Source organism: Dendrobates tinctorius, unplaced genomic scaffold (assembly GCF_039654945.1).
Source record: "Dendrobates tinctorius isolate UK_male_01 unplaced genomic scaffold, ASM3965494v1 ptg000083l, whole genome shotgun sequence".
NCBI classification, from domain to species: domain Eukaryota; kingdom Metazoa; phylum Chordata; class Amphibia; order Anura; family Dendrobatidae; genus Dendrobates; species Dendrobates tinctorius.
The window spans coordinates 5,469,925-5,490,613 of record NW_027361751.1 but is presented as its reverse complement, the minus strand read 5'-3'; the positions used below and the strand labels follow the sequence as shown (position 1 = coordinate 5,490,613).

Here is a 20,689-nt window from a genome sequence, read left to right as displayed (position 1 = left end):
AAACCTTCAAAAAGAGCCTGAAGACCCACCTCTTCCGACAAGCCTACAACTTGCAGTAACCACCGATCGACCAAACCGCTGCATGACCAGCTCTACCCTCGCTGTATTTTCACCCATCCCTTATAGATTGTGAGCCTTCGCGGGCAGGGTCCTCTCTCCTCCTGTACCAGTTATGACTTGTATTGTTTAACATTACTGTACTTGTTTTTATGTATACGCCTCCTTACATGTAAACTGCCATGGAATAAATGGCGCTATAACAATAAATAATAGCCAAATGGCCCACCCCAAACACTAAAACCCAGGTCATCGCATTTCTAGGGACAGCCGGGTATTATAGATTTTTCCCCAATTACAGCAGCATAGCCAAGCCCCTCACTGATCTGACCTGCAAGAACCTCACCCACCAGGTAACCTGGACCCGAGTGTGAGGAAGCCTTCCGCCAACTAAAGGACGCCCTCACAAATACCCCGGTATTGGCCGCACCCGATCCAACTAAATGTTTCCTTGTTCACACAGACGTTTCTATGTTTGGATTCGGGCAGTGCTGAGCTAAGTCGGGCCGGACAGTCAAGACCACCAGGTAGCTTACCTGAGTCAGAAACTACTGCCCAGCGAAGTAAGCTATGCGGCCATCGAGGAGTGCCTGGCAGTAGTACGGGCACTCAAGAAGTTACAACCATATTTGTATGGACGACAGTTTTCCCTCCTAACGGACCATAATCCCCTAGTGTGGCATAATCGGGTCTCTGGAGACGTCCGATTACTGCGGTGGAGTTTAGCCTTACAACCTCTAGACTTCATCATCCACTACAGACCCGGCAAAAAAAAAAGGTAATGCCAAGGGACTAAGTCGACAAATGGAACTTGTACCAACCCCGTAGACTTCAGTCATCCCCAAGCCGATCAATTAAGGATCAGACTGTGTATGCCGATCGCATCGCTGAAAAGGGGGAACCGTGGTACAGAACCCCCCAGCACCCCAAATAGGAGATGCATGTATGATAGGTGTGAGATGTATGCCCTTAATGCAGCAACTGACCGGCTGCCCCCCTGGGCAGAGGTAAACCAGATATCCCACTTCTGACCTCCCCCCACCTTTGTAAATTCCACGGCTATTGTAATGTACGTCTGGCGTCTTAAATTGGAGCCTGTTATCTACTGGCCCGACACATTGACTGTCCTGCCCTCTGTATGTATATATATTCTGAGACCGATGAGTAAAATGTCACACTGGAAATACGTGGAGAAGCAGTGATCTTTTATATGTTCCCATGTTACAAAGCCTTTCGAGCCAGCACCCTTCATTCAAAAGTGAGGAAAAGCAGAGTGGACCTCCTGAGAAACGGGGTGGTAATGTAAATTGGTATTACAGCGAAACGGGGTGGTAATGTAAATAGGTATTACAGCACAGAAGACCCCGTTACACCATGTCCACAGGATATGCCATAGGTGCCCAATACTCTGTGAACCACAACTATTGTGAGCACACCCACAGACATCTATGAGGAATACAACAGGTAGGAATTGCGGAACATCCTGATTATAGGTAGCAGTCTCAGAGATAGGACCCATTATCTATCAGACATATATGGCATAATAAGATTTAGGGAAGAAAATGTCTAACATCAGTGGAGTTGGCCTCTTTCTGCACTTGTTTATGCTTTTCATGACTTGCAGGTGATTTCTAAAAATAAATGGGTCTCACATCCTGCTGTCTTTGCGTTTTTTTCACAAAAAATGCAGCAAAAACTGGTGGCAATGTTTTGCACTTACTCATTGCTTTCTAGGAGTAAAAAAAAATACAAAAAAGCTGAAAGAAGTGACATGGTGCAGTTTTCAAGAAAGCAGTGGTTCTCCAATTCAGTCAGGAAAAGGATGTGTTTGCATGAGATTTCTGAACTCTCATAGCTTTTGCTTGTACTGTAAAAAGCAGCAAAACCGCAACAAGTGAACACAGCCTGAGTACTCAGAAAACAGCAGAACTTCTAATTCGTTTTAATCCACGTGAAGATGTACCAACGTGTTTAATAACAATTATAAGTAAATGATTGCAGACTAGATCTCCAACATACAAAAATGTGACCTACTAAAACATTGCAGAATACAAGTTATCTGCTGTTGTATGGAGCCATCTATGGGGCGGTGCTGGTAATATCCTTACGGGCTTTGTTTCCGTTACACTTGGTGAATTATACTATGGGCAGACACATGCCACCAGGAGAACCTTTCAAGACTGGCTGAGCATTTTCGGAACAGCATAATGCTAAGTTCTTAAAAAGAAAACAGTTCTTCCAGTTTTTTTAGTCTCCAAGATCATTTTCTCTAATCTGTTTCACAACTATTTTCTGATTGATAGTTTGGCGCAGGAGATCCACACCCAGTCTCATATATGCCCGTGAGACTGTTCGTTCATGTCAGGAGACCAGAAGCTAATTTGGAATTTACGGTCTGTACATGACATGAACCATAAATTGCTTATGTTTGAAGATGCATGGAGTATAAGGAATTACTAACATAAGAAAAAATTCAAAAACCTTACATATGAAAGGCAGACTCACCAAATCCTGACTGATACACTAGCAGGATGCAGCAGACCTCCATTGATAAAGGCTTAGGGAAGCACAGGTGCAACCCACTGATGAAGACAGCCAGTATCCAAAAGAAAATAGAGGAGCTGGCTGCCTAGTGGGAAAAATGCACACAGATAAGACTTTGCACCGCACTGTGTGACTGATGTCCTGTGCAAGCCTTATCTGTGTGCATTGTTCCCACTAGGCAGACAGCCCCTCCATTGCTGGGTTACTGGCTGTCTTCATCAGTGGGTTGCACCTGTTCTGCCCTAAGCCTTTATCAATGGAGGCCTGTTGCATCCTGCTAGTGCATCAGTCAGGATTTGGCGAGTCTGCCTTTCATATGCAAGTTTTTTTTGAGTATAAGGAATTACTAAAACCGTCCAGCCAAGGGGAGCTTAGTCCTGGTTTCACACTTCCGTTTTTGATCAGTCAAAATCCGCCGGTTTTTGAAAAAAACGGATCCGCCATTTCTTTTGGCGGATCCGTTTTTTTCCCCATTGAGTTGCATTACCGGCGGATCTTGACGGATGGCCATCCGTTGGATCCGTTTTTTTGCGGATCCGCCAATTTTTTTGCGTCCGCCGGCATGCCTGGACGGACCCTGCAACGTTTTTTTTGTTGTAGGATCCGCATTTTACAGTGCGCATGCCTGGAGAAAGGAATCTCTCTCTCTCCTTCCCGGGCAGCGGTTCCTTTAAAATTCATTCGGCGGATCCGTCAAAAAACGGAACCGGTGGCATCCGTTCACATCAGTTAAGAACGGATCCGCTTTTCCGCCTTTTTGGCGGATTTTACCTGACACAAAAAACTGAAGTGTGAAACAGGCCTTACTGGTTCTCTTCAATAGGTCATCAATATTATTCAGGGTCTAAATTTTGCTCTAGTCCTCTGTCAATTTCTGGCGACAATAGTTATGATCATGATGATCAGGAGAATGTGATCTGGTCCAGACAGCCATAATAACTATATAGATAAAGTAAAAGAATATTGAGGCTACAAAAATGTTTGGAAAATACTGGAAAAAATTTTCACCTTTGTGATAAAGGAAATATTTGTAGTGCTGATTTTTTTTTTTGTAGTTCATTGTAGTTTTGTGGGTTCATGAACAATAGCAGCACAGATTTTACTCTGTAGAAGGGCAATGGCAAATATGGTTTCTTGAACACAGACGACATCAAGTGGCCAATCTGGGAAAGGAGACGACCATGCACTGGACAAAAAGACTAATCAACTGCTAGTATAAAAAATTATCTACAGTAATAAAAGCTTCACGACTAATCCTCTACAACTTCTTTACATTTTATGTTACTTTTCATTTCTATAGAAAGCATTGCACCATAAAACAAGTGGATGCCACAATGGAGTACCCGGGAATGGCGCTGTCTTTGCCACCAAGAGAATTCAAGGTGCAGGAAGATCAGGTTGCTTGTAGGTAAAATTTTATTCAAACGGATATAAAACAAAACAAAAAAAACCTGTATACACGACAACACGTTTCAGCTGTTTGCAGCATTCTTCATGTGTATGGATAAAATTCATTTTACCCTTCTTATATAGCCCTTTCCCAGGGTGAGAGAGGGAGAGGGTACAAGAGAGGAAGAGGAGGCGTGATAACCTATTTGTAGGAAACCTATCAATCTAATTAAATTCCCATTTAAAATCTAAAATGTATTACAAAAAATACACTTCTGTTCTTTAAAAAAAAGAAAAATTCTAAAAAAAAAAATTAGATACAATAAAAATAGTAAAAAAGACAAACATGAATTTTTAAAATGTTTATATATTTCTTTTTAAAGTGTATTTTTTTATACATTTTAGTTCTCAAATGGAAATTTAATTAGATTGACATGTTTACTACAAATAGGTTTTTTTTAGATAAAGTTTTCATATATTAAAGATCAATGTAGAATTAATCACTCCTCTTCCTCTTTTGCATCTCTTCCCTCTCTTAACACTGGGAAAGGGCTATAGAAGAAGGATCAAATTCATTTTCTCCATACACATCAAGGCTACAAACAGCTGAAACACATTGTGCATATAGTATTTGTTTTATATCAGTTTGAATAAAATTTTAACTACAAGCAACCTGTAGTTTCTGCACCTTGATTTCTCTCGATGGCAAAGACAGCGCCATTCCCTAGTCCTCCATTCTGGTATCCACGCTGTGGGGTACTTCTGTTTCCGTGTCTAATCCCTCCTCACCAGGTTGGCAGCAGTCTTTTTCAAATACATCCATACTTCAAGTTGGAGTTGTGGCTCTGTTTGCACAATCGCAACAGGTGAGCCATTTCCTATAGATACTCACCTTCTCAATAACTTACTACTAAAAATGGGTGAAGCCGAACAGTAAAGTTTGGCGTCCGTACCGAACACCTACTGTTTGGACATCGACACCGAACACAGACTTCACCAGGAAGTCCGTGTTACTGTTCGGGTTCGGTCCCCCGATCACCGGGTGCTTGTCACGCTGTCATGACAGCGCAGCAAAGACTGATTCTGATCGGCGGTAAAATCACTACTGCTGGTCAGCTGCGGTTCCCACACTGTCAAATGACAGTGTGAGCCTGATGCCAATTATTTTACCGCCGATCAGAAGCAATGTTTGCCGCGCTGTCATGCACATAACAGCGTGGCAAACAGTAGATGTTTGAGCCCCCCATTCAAGTGATTGGGGTCTGGGTTAGGGGTCGGGTCCTGTTCTGGTACCCGAACCCAAACTTTATTTATTTATTTATTTTTTTTTAACTGTTCGGTCGAACCCGAATATGTCTACTTACTACGCTTAGCTAGCGCCACATTTTTTCTCCTTTAGGAACTTTATCACTGTTCACCATAAAATAAGTGTGATTTGCATTCATAAAAAATATGCATGCAATAAATTACAAACCAAGAAGCTGGGCACTGGGACTAGGCAGCTGGGTACATGGAGTAACAGCACTAACAATATTCCAGGGGAAATACAGTATATTTAGCCAGTCAACTACAAGGGAAAGTGTCAATTTTCACCCCAGCAATATCTGTAGCAGGCTGTGTGAATATTTCTGCAGTCTTCGATGAACAAGTGCTTTGAATATACCACAGACTTTGCCCAGTAAAAATTGACAAATTGCAAAAGTGAAATCCAGAAGGTTGATGAATTTGCATTCTTGCTTACAATTTGCAATTTGTAGTGAATCAATCATCCCATAATATTTTTAGCAATGTTGAAAGTCGAAACTGGTCACTATCTGTACAGCCATACACAAAAGGTTTTTTTTCTTTTTTAGCTAATAATGCTTTCCCATCTCATACATTCTAGAAATTATTTATATTTAATCAGCAAGATACAGCAGATGAAATAAGTATTGAACGTGTCACAGATTTTCTAAGAAAATCTATTTCTAAAGGTGCTATTGACAAGAAATTCTCACCAAATGTCGATGATTCACACACGATAATTCATCCAATTCACACAGGCAAAGAAATCAAATCATAGATGTCCATAAATTGTGTAATAATGAGATATAACAGTGACAAAGTATTGAACATGCTTAATTAAACTTAATGTCATACAAAAGCCTTTGTTGGTGATGACAGCTTCACGATGCCTCCGGTATGGAGAAACTAGTCACATGCATTGCTCAGGTGTGATTTTGGCCCATTCTTCCACACACTCTTCAAATCTTGAAGGTCCCCTTTGCTCCTATGAACTTTGAGCTTTAGTTCCTTCCATAAATTTTCCATAGAATTCAGGTCAAGTGATTGGCTCAGCCAATCTAGCAGCTAGATTTTGTTTCTCTGAAACCTTTCCTGTCTTGGTACATTTGTTCATTCATACTTCCTTCAATTATATGAAGTTTGCCAGTGCCATATGCTGAAAAACAACCTGATGCCATGATATTCCCATCTCCAAACTTAACTGTTGGTATGGTGTGTTTGGGGTGATATGCAGTGCCTTTTGGCCTTCAAACATGGTGTGCATTATAGCATCCAAAGAGTTCAATTTTGGTCTCATCTGACCAGACGATGTTCTCCCAGTATTTTACAGGCTAGTCTAAGAAAACTTTAAACAAGCTTAAACATGCTATTTGTTCAGCAATGGAGTCTTGTGTGCTGAGCTTGCATACAGTGGGGAAAAAAAGTATTTAATCAGCCACCAATTGTGCAAGTTCTCCCACTTAACCCCTTAATGACCGGACCTTTTTTCGGTTTTGCGTTTTCGTTTTTCGCTCCTTCTTCCCAGAGCCACAACTTTTTTTATTTTTCAGTCAATATAGCCATGTGAGAGCTTATTTTTTGTGGGACGAATTGTACTTTTGAACGATACCATTGGATTTACCATGTCGTGTAACAGAAAATGGCAATCCCACATTTGTTTTGGTTTGGCTTTTTTGCTAGGTTCATTAAATGCTAAAACTGACCTGCCATTATAATTCTCCAGGTCATTACGAGTTCATAGATACCAAACATGTCAACAATAAGGTTTCAAAGGTCTTGAGACAACTCACTGGTTTTACCCATCAAGAGCGGTTTCTTGTGTGGCACCCTTGGTAATGAGACATTTTTTATAGGCCATCAGTTGGACCAGCTGATATTATATTTCAGTAAGTGGCAGGATTACTTTCTAATTACCAATAGATTTCAGCTGGTGTCATGACTTTCCATGGCGTTATGCACCTCTCCTCCTTCATGCAATCAATACTTTTTTCCTGTGCCACCTCTCATTATTACACATATTTTATGGATATCTATGGTTTGATTTCTTTGCCTGTGTTGATTAGATGGGTTGTTACTGACATCTGGTGAGAATTTCATGTGAATAGCACATTTAGAAATATAACTACTTAGGAAATGGTGCAGTATTCAAAATCTATTTCACCCACTGTATGTATAGAAGATACAAGTCCCACTTTTGGAACCTGAATCAATCAGTAACACAGAGTCCTGTTACACACTGCTGCCATTACAGAAGTGAACAGAATTCCGTTACAAATTAATGGGAATTCTGACCACCTTATCTGACAGCAGTGCACAACAGGACCATGATCTCAAGAAAGTTGCAGGTTGCATTGGTGGGACCAACAACTGCTATATATTTATAGCATATAGTGTAGAAATGCCTCTTCATATGAGTAAGTTGATAACCTGCAATTGTGCTCTACTGTATAACTACAAAGGTTACACACCCAACAATAGCAAAACTAAAAGGGAAAGTTAAATAGAGCGGACACAATGCCGCCATTAGCTAGTGCTGTTATGTGATTGACAAGCAACTGCTTGATTTTGCAAGTACAGCAGTTTTCCAAGGTGGCCACCCCCATTTGCTTTATCCCAACAGAAAATATGGCAAACACACAATTACAATTTTACAATTAAAAATTTTTGCTAACCCATCTGAGAGCAGCACAACCCTGATTTCAGTGACGCATCACTAACCGGGCTGCTTGCTCTTGTTTTTATAAAATCACTGTTTTATCTGCTGCAGTCCTCAGCATAGGCACAAAACTGCCAATCAGTGGTTTGGTCGTGGTTATATAGAGCTCATGAATATGGAGAACTACATCATTGTATCAGAAGATTATCAAAACTACAGAAAACTGCCCAGAAAGTGACATCTCTGTCTCTACAATATGCTGCACTACGATAAGTTGCAAAAATCTGATAACAGACTTCGTTTAAGGGTACGTGCACATACCTTTTAGATGCTGGCGGACACGTTGAGTTTTTCAAGCAGAAGATGCTTCATGAAAACCCAGAAGGTGTTTTTCCTATTTTCCTAAAGCGTATTTTGCGGCATTCCCCCCGATTTTTTTACATTTTGTATACACCCATAAGTGGAAGCCACCTGAAGGATGGTCAGGTCACTTTTATTAACCAATTTGTGGCTTTCAAAGCTTGAAGCTGTTAAAAGAAGCTCAAAAAGACTGAACACATGCACAGCAAGTCGTGACATAGCAATGCAGATGCTCAATCTCTTGATAATTTCTTTAGTGTTTTTTTTCAGGTGGGTTCCTGAGCAGACCTGCCTAAAAAAGATGATGTCTGCACATACCCTAATAAGTCATAATTGTACGCAACATCTTTAGAGCAAGGTTCCTTGGCCGACCACTGCATATTCGGTTTTCAACGTTGCCCATTTCTTGGTGTCCTGATTGTTGAGAAATGCAGGTAAATACTTGTCTAGCATGCAATATCATCAGAAAGGCATCTGATCAGCCCTAAATTTATTCTGCAGCAGGACAACAACCCCAAACATACAGCCAATGTCATTAAGAACTATCTTCAGCGTAGAGAAGTACAAGTCCTGAAAGTCAAGATATTGCAACATGGTCAAGTCTGTCTGGGATTACATGGAGATACAAATATTTGCACAAGTGACATCCATAGATCTGTGGTTAGTCCTCCAAGATGCTTGGAACAACCTCCCGGCTGACTCCCTTCAAATACTACATGCAAGTGGACCTAAATCACTGATACTGATTTGAAGGCAAAGGGTGGTCACACCAAAAAATTATAGGATTTAGATTTCTCTTTTGTTCATTCACTTTGCATTTTATGAAAAAAAACTAATTTTTGAAAGCATTTTGCGTCAACATTTGCATTGTACTGTATAAATTAGAAAGATTTTAGATTTTGGTTTCCATTTACTTTATGAAGTTTTCCAGGATTGTTTATGTCGTGCCTAAGGTTACTAGAAAGAATCTTGCTGATGAAATAAACAGCACTCAGACACCATTTTGATATAAATATAATTGTACATTTCCCAAACACTACAATGAGCAGATATTCGGCACATAGATTATCTATACAGAAAATGAGAACTTGAGGACAACATCGGGATGTAGTGAAATTCTTTCTTATAATCTCCAACACTGTACAAATATTTGTTAAGATTATCGTAGTGGAAATTAGGCATAAAATGACCATTTGAGGTGGCTTAGATTCATTCACATGACAAACAAAACTTGTAGGCAGAGATATAAGAGTGAACCAAAATGTCTACAAAGGGTAACAGGTCAGTACAAGCAAATCTAGAGGACCAGTACTTTATTTCAGATCCACTCTGCTGATAATAAATCTCATACCAACTGGAATCTAGAACTGAAAGGGTTGTACAATATCAGAAAATCAGGGCAGCCTTCTCTCAGAATCAGTCAGTTCTGCCCAAGGATTATGAATGGTAATATAGCTCAGTCCTATTGAAGTCAAATACAAGCTGAAGGACCACATACAACTTGTGGACAGTGAAGCTGGTTTGAGAAAGGGGCAGACCTCCGGAAACCAGCGAGTTGGGCGTGCTGCCGTACATCTATTTTTCTGTAGGATGGTGAATTTTTTCATTTTGCCGTTTATATCTCACAATTTTTGTGAGCTCTTGAGTTGACCAAAAAGTATCATGCTTACCATATGGTCATGAATGCGTCAGGTTGAGGGAGAACCTCGCTGAACAAACACATCAGTGATTCAAGATTCCTTTCGGATATGTTATATTTACTTAGAGATTATAAAGGAACCCTCATTATCTGTACAAGTAGAGGTATTCATTAGTGTTGTTTTATCACCCCATATGTAGTGCCTTATGTGCGGCATCAGCACTTTTAATGATAATAAAAGGCTTGTGTGTTGGTCCAGACAGACTCTATAAAAGACTCCTGTATTATCGGCTGACAAGTGATCACTGGACAGTGTTAGCTGAGCCTTTTACACAGAAAACTTGAGTGAATCAGTTGTTTTAGGGTCCAAAGTTCACTGAAATCTAATCGCCACCCTGAAAAAGAACAGATGTGCTCCTTCCATCATTACACTGTTGTATTCACAGAAAGTGTGGATAAGTCCTTCTTTTTAATATCCTAAAATGTAAAAATATTAATTTTTTCTAATTACTCAACCTTAACAATTCTTTCCCATTCCATGTCACCTGTCGCCTCTTCTTGACAATGCAGCATGGTGACAGACCCCATTAGTAGGTAGTAGTTGGCGCTGCAGCCATGTGATGAGATAACTTGCTACCATACATAATGGCGGATTGTTGACCGAAAAGGTGATCACTTACAGCAGCTGTATTACAAATGTATTACTCTGCATTTTAGGCCACTAGAATATCATTTTAAAAACCCCTATAGAGTTTTCTTCCAGTTAGGGAGCACTTTACAAATACTGGTCTGGACTTTATGGGATAGGGATCTTATAAGGATCTTGAGTAGCTAAAAACTACAATATTTAGCACTTTCTGAGATACTGTCACTTATCGCAGTCATAGACAATGGTGGGGAACAAACTAGAAGAAATGATAAGACATAAGAACCAATGAACCTGGTTCAAACACAAAAGGGAGCAGTTGTTGAGTGTTTTCGAACCTGTCTTTGGGCCTATTTACACTAGTCGATCAGGAACACTAATACAATAATATTGTATGTGCACACGGAATTGTGGTCAGCCTGTCTAAACAGGCTAAAAGCAACATCCCATCATCTTACATGTAGCCAATTGGTGGTTTCTTGATGCCTTACGCCTACAATAGCTTTCAGTCAAATGCTTGTGTGGCCATCAGTTATTTGTCCTGCCCCACACCAACTTATGATTGCTTGGTTTGACCAAAGCCAAGTGTGTATTCATTAGGAAGAGGGAATTATTCCACTGTCAGGCACCTATGGTTAGGCTTACCTCTTCTGAAAATAAAGGGATCAGACATTGAATTTCAGCATGCCCAATCTTTCTTCCCTCAACACCATTAAAACAAAGTCAGCCGGTCCTGCTCAAATTGCTGGGCTTTGCAACTTTCGCTATAGCAGTAGTAACATAGATCTACCGCATGATGAGATCCAGAAATAGGACATACTAGGGGACACTGTACATGTAAGCCTGGGCACTCCACGACTATCAACCTCTACAAAAAAACACAAACATTCAGGCCAAACATATTGGCAGCTGCCAGAAAGCTCTAGTTCTGCTTGTCTCTGAGGAACCATAGAACTGGATATAAGAATACCATCCTATGAGGGTCTCATGTGAAGTTCTTCAAGGTCTTAAATATATTATTAGGCTGTTAGTAGCTGAAGTATGGCCGGACTCAATGACAAAAATGTTTCAGCCTTGAGTGACAGCAAATATATCAGGCTCTGCTAACTGTTCCAGAGGTTAATGTTGGGTGGATTTCATAATGCATAACTCTTATAAAAGATTGGATCAGAAAAATAGGAGTAACCAGATCACTTCAGTAGGCCGCAGTTCTCCGGAGCTCGGTTAGATGCTACTGTTCAGTTGGGGAGACAAGTAGACAAAGTGGGGATAGATCCAGCTACACGGATAAAAGTTATTTAAGATTTGTTCTTTCATATTAAAAATTCCACAAAATATCCATTATAGTCCAATAGTGAAACCCCACCGACGCGTTTCTGGCCATAACTAAGGTTGCAAATGCAACAGAAATGCGTGGGTGGGGGTTTCGCTTTTTGGACTGTAACGCATATCGAATCAGGACCTATACACGGTAGCAGTCAGAATCTTTTGTGGTGAATACCCTGAACATAATTTCATCGCTGCCTAAATGTACACAACTAAATCAGAATATCGCATTCACTGACGCTATGGATATTTGGCATGTACAGTATAGTGTGTGGTACATCACTTGCAAAAGTGCCATTGATAGTCAATTTTTACATATATAATAATAAAAAAAAAAATATACAATAAGTTAGCGATTTTCCACAAGAAAAAAAAAGTGAACCCCTTAACACCTAAAGGGTACTTACAAATGAGTGCTGCAGTGTCAGCAGTTGTATTCATTACACTATAAGTAACGACGGATGCTAGAAGGCAATCTATTTGCAAGTCCAATGAATGATCCATAAAACATTCTTCTAGAAATACTATATTCTAGACAGACTAGTATCAAGCAGACCAGTGAATACACAAAGTATCCAAAGTATCTGAAAGTCTGTTTACAGCAGTGAACATAAGCAATATGTCAGACATTAGGAGTAGATCACAGAGCTTGAAGCACTGGGATTAATTCAGTCACTGACCAATCAGAATGACAGCAGATATCACAAAAATGGATATTTGCATCCGTGTGCAATGCTTTACGCTATTGCCAATCAATGGCAAAGGTTATACTTAAAGGGCTTTACATTTACAGTATTTGCAATCTCACTTTATAGACATTGGTTTGCTGGTTCCACCAGCAAATTCGAGTCCTGTCCTGCTCCACAGTCAGAGGTAAACTATAGTCTCTTCCACTAGTCCGTTCTCTACACATGTTGCTGGGTCACCATGGAGTGTTATGGTTTCAGAGGTCTGGGAGGTCTGATGGGTCCCTGTGGTTATATTATGTCCTGTTGACGCCAGCAGAGTTCCACAGAAAATGACATGAGCGGCGCTGAGATCTGAAACAAAAGAAACAACATTATGATATAAAATGTTATGACATGTATGATATAGAACCGATAAGGAATTATCCAAGATAAAAAAAAAATACTCATGTGCCACTAATGTCCATAGTTTGTATCTGATATTGCAGCCTAAAAGGCTATCGACAACTTTGACATGGAAAAAATATATTTTTACATATGTTTCTGCAATTCTATTAGCTAAACTTAACCCATAAGTTTCAGTCTGCAATCTTCATTCCATTATTTTTAGACTCCTTGACCTGCAGTTTGCAGCCTGATCCAAGTTTGATTTTTTTCTTGTGGGACTGTTTCTCCCAGTAATATAGGCTGAATGTGTGTATCCAGGACCCTGCTGACTTCATTGGCTCATACATCTATAGCAACACAGCTTCTATCCTGCACCTATCTGCTCTTTAGAGGCTTTATTTGCCTTCATGAAATTGTAAATTCCAACCCTCCCTCCTTGATTAAAGGGAACATGACACCATGAAAATGTCGCCCAATCTGCAGGCAGCATGTTATAGACCAGGAGGAGCTGAGCACATTGATAATTTTGTGAAAAGAGAGTCAGTATAACCTGTGTTTTAATCATGTAAACATGGGCACTTTGTGTTTATTTCTTCAGTCCAGTGGGCAGTCCTATCAGTGGTTGACAGTTCTCTCTATATACACACATATACCCAGAAATCTGTCAGTCACTGATGGGACCACCCACTAGACCCAACATCCCAGAAAGGGCAGAGGATTAAAATACACATCTGGATGCCAAGAAAAATCAACTGAAAAATCATAGCAGTGGGTCTCTGTATTAATGAACGCTGGCTACTGCCATAATTTCTGAATGACTAATATAAGGGCAAATGGTACTGCTTGATTAGAAAAAATGTCTGTTATTAAAGAGCTTGCTTCATGTTGATGACCTTTTTCATATGTCTTATTAGGGCATAGCTATATCATAGAGGTGGGATACACAAAAAATAGCATCTCTCTCTTGATCCAGCCCCTGTTGATGTATCTAAGGATACCGAAAAATCTTAACAAATCATAAGACTTTTTTGCTTTGATTACAGAGATATTTGTTTTTTCTTTTTCCGACGACCATTTCTGCAAAAGTGACAACAGGAAGTGCAGCCATACTGGTTGTCCGCTTTGAACTAGCCTCCAGAAAACGACCATACTCTGTCAGCATCTATCAAGACCGTACTTACTTAAACTGCCTTCTATAAAACTGATAATGTCAACTAGTATGGCCGCACTTCTGGTTCTGGAAATCTTGTGGGTGAATAATGCACCTGGAATGATCCTGGCCCACCTGGGATTATATCATCTGATGGATCCCTCTTTACATATTTGTTAGATCTGGTGGGAAACGATGATGATGCCATGTTATGGGGCAAGTTGTCACCATCTGCTCAGTAACAGGCGAGTTATTGGATTGTTAGAAACACACAACTCTCCTGCTTAGAAATTTAAATTGAACTAATCAGTGGATTCATGATGTCCAGTCTACGAGGAGTATGAATCAGAGCCCAGCTGCATGATTACAGCCCAATAATATGCTTTTCTATGAAACATTATGGTTTTAATATCCAGCTGGGGTCCATAGGAAAACACCTGACTAGTCGGGTGCTGCCCCAGCTTGCTTCGCCCTGCGCCACTACCGGTGACGGACATCTCTTTATATACGCACATGGACTATTAAGAGGCTCTTCTCCAGCACTCCTGGCCATTTCAATTACTCTGTATTTCACTTGCCACACAGTCTTTAATTACAATGTAGAAGGAGGGGTAAGTCATTCAGCCATATGAGAGTGGACAAGTTAAATTAGTTTAAAATCCGTAGTGGAAATACTCTGAATTTTACTGTGCCCAATTCTTCTCTGGGGAAATTTACTTTTTCCCCTGTATGTCACTGCGCAATCATCAGAAATTAGCATCGTGGGGGGTGGAAAGCCTGGTGTGACCTTTTGTGTTTCACGTGATCACGATGGGCTATGTTCATATAGCAATTAAGTTACTTTGTGCTCTGTTGGACAATTTTGGCCATAGATGCCTATTTAAGGCAGTCAGTGGTCAATCACTGACTGTAGTCTAAAACGCGATATGAACTATGCTTTACTGCCATTGCTTACTGTGGTGACAGTGCCGGGAGAGAAAAGCTGCAGCATGTCACCTACAATGCTTTGGAACTAGTACAAGAATCAGAACTTCCAGAATGTTCTGTGGGACAAATGCTGATCCTACAATGATGTTTACTGCTCCTAGGCTGCAGCTCTCCTTCTCTCCCAACACTTTAATGATAGAAAGCGACAAAAATGAAGAGCTCTCACCATAATCAAGTGAGGCACATCAAGTCTCACCAGACGATGCTGAAGAATCCTTATCTATAGACTTTTGCTTCGTTTTTCACCTCTATGACTTCTTAGTATTCCACAGTGTCATACAGGGAAAAAGTAAAGCACCCTACAGAACAATTTGTGTTAACACCCAAGGGAAAATTGAATATTTGGAGCAGTAAAATACAGAGGCCCATATCTCATGTAATGGGGGAAAAAAAAGAGGAAAAACAAAAACCTTTATATCAGCTCTTCAGACCTTTTATGAGAAGGTAGGCAGTTACAAATAGTTGTAGTGAAAGCTTCTCTTTAAGCTTTACTATAAGACTCTAAAAGAAGATTTTCTCTATCTTCCTTTATTTTCCAGTCTGTACGGAGTTTGCACTAGAGAAGAAGCGGTGGAGACAAACTGCGGCTTTTTTGCAGCATGTAGAGTAAAGATGGACTTAAAAATACAAAATTCACAGTAGAACATATCACTATAATTATTATACAAAGAAATCGCTGCACAATGGAAATTAGGAGGATGTACGTGGTTGATAAAACATGACCGTGACCGGTTCTCTTTACATGCACCACATTCGTAGCGTCGACTGTTCCTACTGTGCTCTATTTTACCGTTATTACAGGCATCCTTATTGCTGTGCCGGGAGGAATTTTCGAGCTTCTGCTGTCGGGAAATTAAGGCGCTCCAAGGTTCACTGGAGATGTCCACAGGGATGTCATCAGAAGTGTCTGCTAAATCCGAGATGTTCTCCACCTGTGGCTGTGAGCCTGGGAGTGTGGTACTGCTGCGGAGTGACATCTGAGCCAGAGCGCCAGAAATACAGCCGGAGTCTTCATTTTCTAATCTGTCATGCTGGAAGTTTCTTACACCCTGTAATACGGAGGAAAGTACAAGACTGAGTTCAGTGGGATGTTTACATTAAAAATGGCCAGACGAGTAAAGTTCTTTCTCACACGTTTTCTCATAACCTCTGTCCTTACTTTATTAAACCTTTAATTTTGTTTTTCCCTGAAACGTGTTAATGTAAAGAAATTACTTTTTCGGGGATCTCTTCACACACGCCTTACCATACTCTGAGCATAACCTCCCACCATGAAATAAAATAACCGCAGTGCCCTCTGAAGTCCAGGGGTTTGTACTGTCAGACGTCTCACCTGACGCCTTATAACAAATGTGCAAATGAGATTTTTCACAAAAAAAAAAAAAAAGATAAATACGGTGCATGGTATGTTCAGCTATATACACTGACTGGTAACAATACAAGTGTATATATATATATATATATATATATATATATATATATATATATATATATATATACAGTGGGGAAAAAAAGTATTTAGTCAGTCAGCAATAGTGCAAGTTCCACCACTTAAAAAGATGAGAGGCGTCTGTAATTTACATCATAGGTAGACCTCAACTATGGGAGACAAACTGAGAAAAAAAAAATCCAGAAAATCACATTGTCTGTTTTTTTTTCATTTTATTTGCATATTATGGTGGAAAATAAGTATTTGGTCAGAAACAAAATTTCATCTCAATACTTTGTGATATATCCTTTGTTGGCAATGACAGAGGTCAAACGTTTTCTGTAAGTCTTCACAAGGTTGCCACACACTGTTGTTGGTATGTTGGCCCATTCCTCCATGCAGATCTCCTCTAGAGCAGTGATGTTTTTGGCTTTTCGCTTGGCAACACGGACTTTCAACTCCCTCCAAAGGTTTTCTATAGGGTTGAGATCTGGAGACTGGCTAGGCCACTCCAGGACCTTGAAATGCTTCTTACGAAGCCACTCCTTCGTTGCCCTGGCGGTGTGCTTTGGATCATTGTCATGTTGAAAGACCCAGCGACGTTTCATCTTCAATGCCCTTGCTGATGGAAGGAGGTTTGCACTCAAAATCTCACGATACATGGCCCCATTCATTCTTTCATGTACCCGGATCAGTCGTCCTGGCCCCTTTGCAGAGAAACAGCCCCAAAGCATGGTTTCCACCACCATGCTTTACAGTAGGTATGGTGTTTGATGGATGCAACTCAGTATTCTTTTTCCTCCAAACACGACAAGTTGTGTTTCTACCAAACAGTTCCAGTTTGGTTTCATCAGACCATAGGACATTCTCCCAAAACTCCTCTGGATCATCCAAATGCTCTCTAGCAAACTTCAGACGGGCCCGGACATGTACAGGTTTAAGCAGTGGGACACGTCTGGCACTGCAGGATCTGAGTCCATGGTGGCGTAGTGTGTTACTTATGGTAGGCCTTGTTACATTGGTCCCAGCTCTCTGCAGTTCATTCACTAGGTCCCCCCGCGTGGTTTTGGGATTTTTGCTTACCGTTCTTGTGATCATTCTGACCCCACGGGGTGGGATTTTGCGTGGAACACCAGATCGAGGGAGATTATCAGTGGTCTTGTATGTCTTCCATTTTCTAATTATTGCTCCCACAGTTGATTTCTTCACTCCAAGCTGGTTGGCTATTGCAGATTCAGTCTTCCCAGCCTGGTGCAGGGATTCAATTTTGTTTCTGGTGTCCTTTGACAGCTCTTTGGTCTTCACCATAGTGGAGTTTGGAGTCAGACTGTTTGAGGGTGTGCACAGGTGTCTTTTTATACTGATAACAAGTTTAAACAGGTGCCATTACTACAGGTAATGAGTGGAGGAAAGATGAGACTCTTAAAGAAGAAGTTACAGGTCTGTGAGAGCCAGAAATCTTGATTGCTTGTTTCTGACCAAATACTTTTTTTCCACCATAATATGCAAATAAAATGAATAAAAAACAGACAATGTGGTTTTCTGGATTTTTTTTTCTCAGTTTGTCTCCCATAGTTGAGGTCTACCTATGATGTAAATTACAGACGCCTCTCATCTTTTTAAGTGGTGGAACTTGCACTATTGCTGACTGACTAAATACTTTTTTTCCCCACTGTATATAAAGAACATCTATACCCAGCTCCAGACCATATTTTTCCAACCAGTATATAGGGGGATACACTTTCCTTTTTTTTTTTATATATGGTGGCAGAATCACACAAAGACTAAGAGGCTGATTCATTACAACTAGATATCCAGGACTCATTTATTTTTTTTACTATGCATTTAAGAACTAACAAGCAGGTAGTTGCTCACATAGCAGGCAGGAAGAGGAAGAGCCTTTCTGCTGACATGAGTGGCAGAATCCCCAGCCGGAGCAGTCTGTGAACGCTGTGCCGGCTTGGTTAGAAGAGGCAGGTAGCTAGCAACTTCCTGCATGATAGTCCTTAGGCCCATTGATTAGTAAATTAGTCCCAGAAAACCCCTCTAATGAAGGGCTCCCTGCAGTACGATGCACTAAATGAATCTGATGCATCAGTCATAGAGTGACTTTTCGAAGCTTTTACTCTAGTTTTCTGGTGTAAAAGCGTTGATGATTTGGCCACTAAATATATACCACACCATATTCATATTTTATTTTAAATTATGGAAATGTATACATATTAAAAATAAAATTGTGAGGAGGTTGTCTTGCTGGAGAAGCTGTTACTACAGTGTTATCTATTAATCATTTGGTTACAAAGATTTTTTCACTACAGAAGCCCATCAAAAGTGAGGATACCTCGGTTTTAGCACGTGGGATCAGTACCGGCATGCTACTCTGACGGGAGTGACTGAGGAGTCTGTGCTTCAGACACAGCTGCTGCCTCTTATTCTCCACAATCTTCTGGCCTTGGCTCAGCCTCTCCACGTTCTCCTGGTATTCCTGAAGCTTATGACAGAGTTCCTCCCTTTCCTCCTCCAGTACCTGCTCCTGATTCTGGCACTCTCTCTGCCTCTCCTGGAGCATGCTCTCCATCTCCTCATATTCCTGTTCTTTCTGGTTACACTCCCGCTCCCAGCGCTGTTTTTCATGATGAAGCTGTTGCTGAAGTTTCTCTAAATTGGCCATCTCTCCACGGTGTCTTTCAAGATGCCGGTTATGTTCCTGCAGAAGAGCACCACGAAGAGCTAAACCCTTGCTGCCGGGTTCCCGATCCTGGAGTAGTGCTTTATGAAGTTCGATCTGGGTGTCCTGCAGCGTTACAACAGCCTAACAAAAGAAGTAAGAGTCAAATTGTCATGGTCGTTTCAACAAACTATACATAAATCAATAGCACAGCCAAATATAAGGTACGCTCCGATACATAAACACGTCTAATTCTTCATTTCAATAATTATGTTAAGCATAATACATACCTGTATACTGTACAAGAGCCGTGTCAGGTTTTGAACTGCCTGCAAAACCTAAGGGAAGAATGATGAAAGAGTTATCTTGGCGCATTTCTCGAATACGCAAACATGTAGACAAAAATTGACTGCTTCCCACAATCTCCAAAAATAGAATTTGCACTTTCTGGAAGGCAGCACATATGATCTCACACCAGTCTTTGGTTTGTCTGTTAACTCTAATTTTTAGGTTTCTAACTCCAGAAGAGTTTGAGCCAAGTTTTGAAGTTAGCCCCTATCCGACCACTGAGACACCCAATGGCTCAGAGGATAGGGCTCTAAAGAGAAATGGAGCACATGTGCACCGCCGTTCCATTCATTCTCTATGCTGTATCAGCGGACAGTGCTCAGCTAGATCTAGAGGACTCCCACAGGGTATGAATGGAGAGAAGGTGTGTATGCTCAACGCCTGCTCCATTTAGACGAGACTCAGCAGTTGATAGAGCTGATCTACAATGTCAGGCACAATCTATGGACAAGTGCTGTTCCTGGAATAAAGTAGCAATGTTTGTTAATCCTTGATAACCCAAAAAAGCTGAAGCTGCCCAATAACAGAAAATCCTTGAAAATTGCAGTAAAAGATTGTGACTTAAGGGGAATCTGTCACCTCCTTTTTCAGCTATAAGCTGTGGCCACTGCCTTTCGGGGCTTATCTACAGCATTCTGTAATGCTGTAGATAAGCCCTGGATCTTAGCTGAAAGAGAAGAAAAACAAGTTTTATTATACTCACCCAGGGGGCTGTCAGATCCGATGGGCGTCGCAGGTCCGGCGCCTCCCATCTTCATGCCGCGCTCCTGCACAGGTGTACTGATCTGCACTGTTGAGGGCAGAGGAAAGTACTGCAGTGTGCAGGTGCCGGGAAAGATGAGAGGCCTAGCGCCTGCACACTGCAGTCTCTTCCCTAAACAGGGCTGATCAGTACGCCTGCGCAGGAGCCACTACACAAAGCAAGGTAGATAATGACATTTCAATAAGATGGGAGGCGCCGTACCCGGGACCTGTGACGCCCATCGGACCGGAACGCCCCTCAGTATAATAAAACTTGTTTTTCTTATCTTTCAGATTAGATCGGGGGCTTATCTACAGCATTATAGAATATAATAGCATTATAGAATGCTGTAGATAAGCTCCAAAAGGCAGTGGCCGCAGCTTATAGCTGA

The 20,689-nt window shown here is 40.9% G+C and overlaps 1 protein-coding gene across 4 annotated transcripts in view; it reads right to left on the bottom strand.

Annotated features, from left to right (window-relative positions):
• Positions 1 to 9,288: 9,288 nt before the first annotated feature.
• Positions 9,289 to 20,689, bottom strand: part of ARHGEF28 (Rho guanine nucleotide exchange factor 28) — a 305,341-nt gene continuing 293,940 nt past the window's right edge. For all 4 annotated transcript variants that reach the window (XM_073584069.1, XM_073584071.1, XM_073584070.1 and 1 more), the window contains 4 exons: positions 19,499 to 19,546; positions 18,882 to 19,352; positions 15,902 to 16,160; positions 9,289 to 12,941 (listed from right to left, as the gene is read on the bottom strand). In XM_073584069.1, coding sequence (XP_073440170.1) covers positions 12,769 to 12,941; positions 15,902 to 16,160; positions 18,882 to 19,352; positions 19,499 to 19,546 — 951 coding nt within the window. In that variant the 3' untranslated portion in view covers positions 9,289 to 12,768. The remainder of the gene's footprint in view (positions 12,942 to 15,901; positions 16,161 to 18,881; positions 19,353 to 19,498; positions 19,547 to 20,689) is intronic.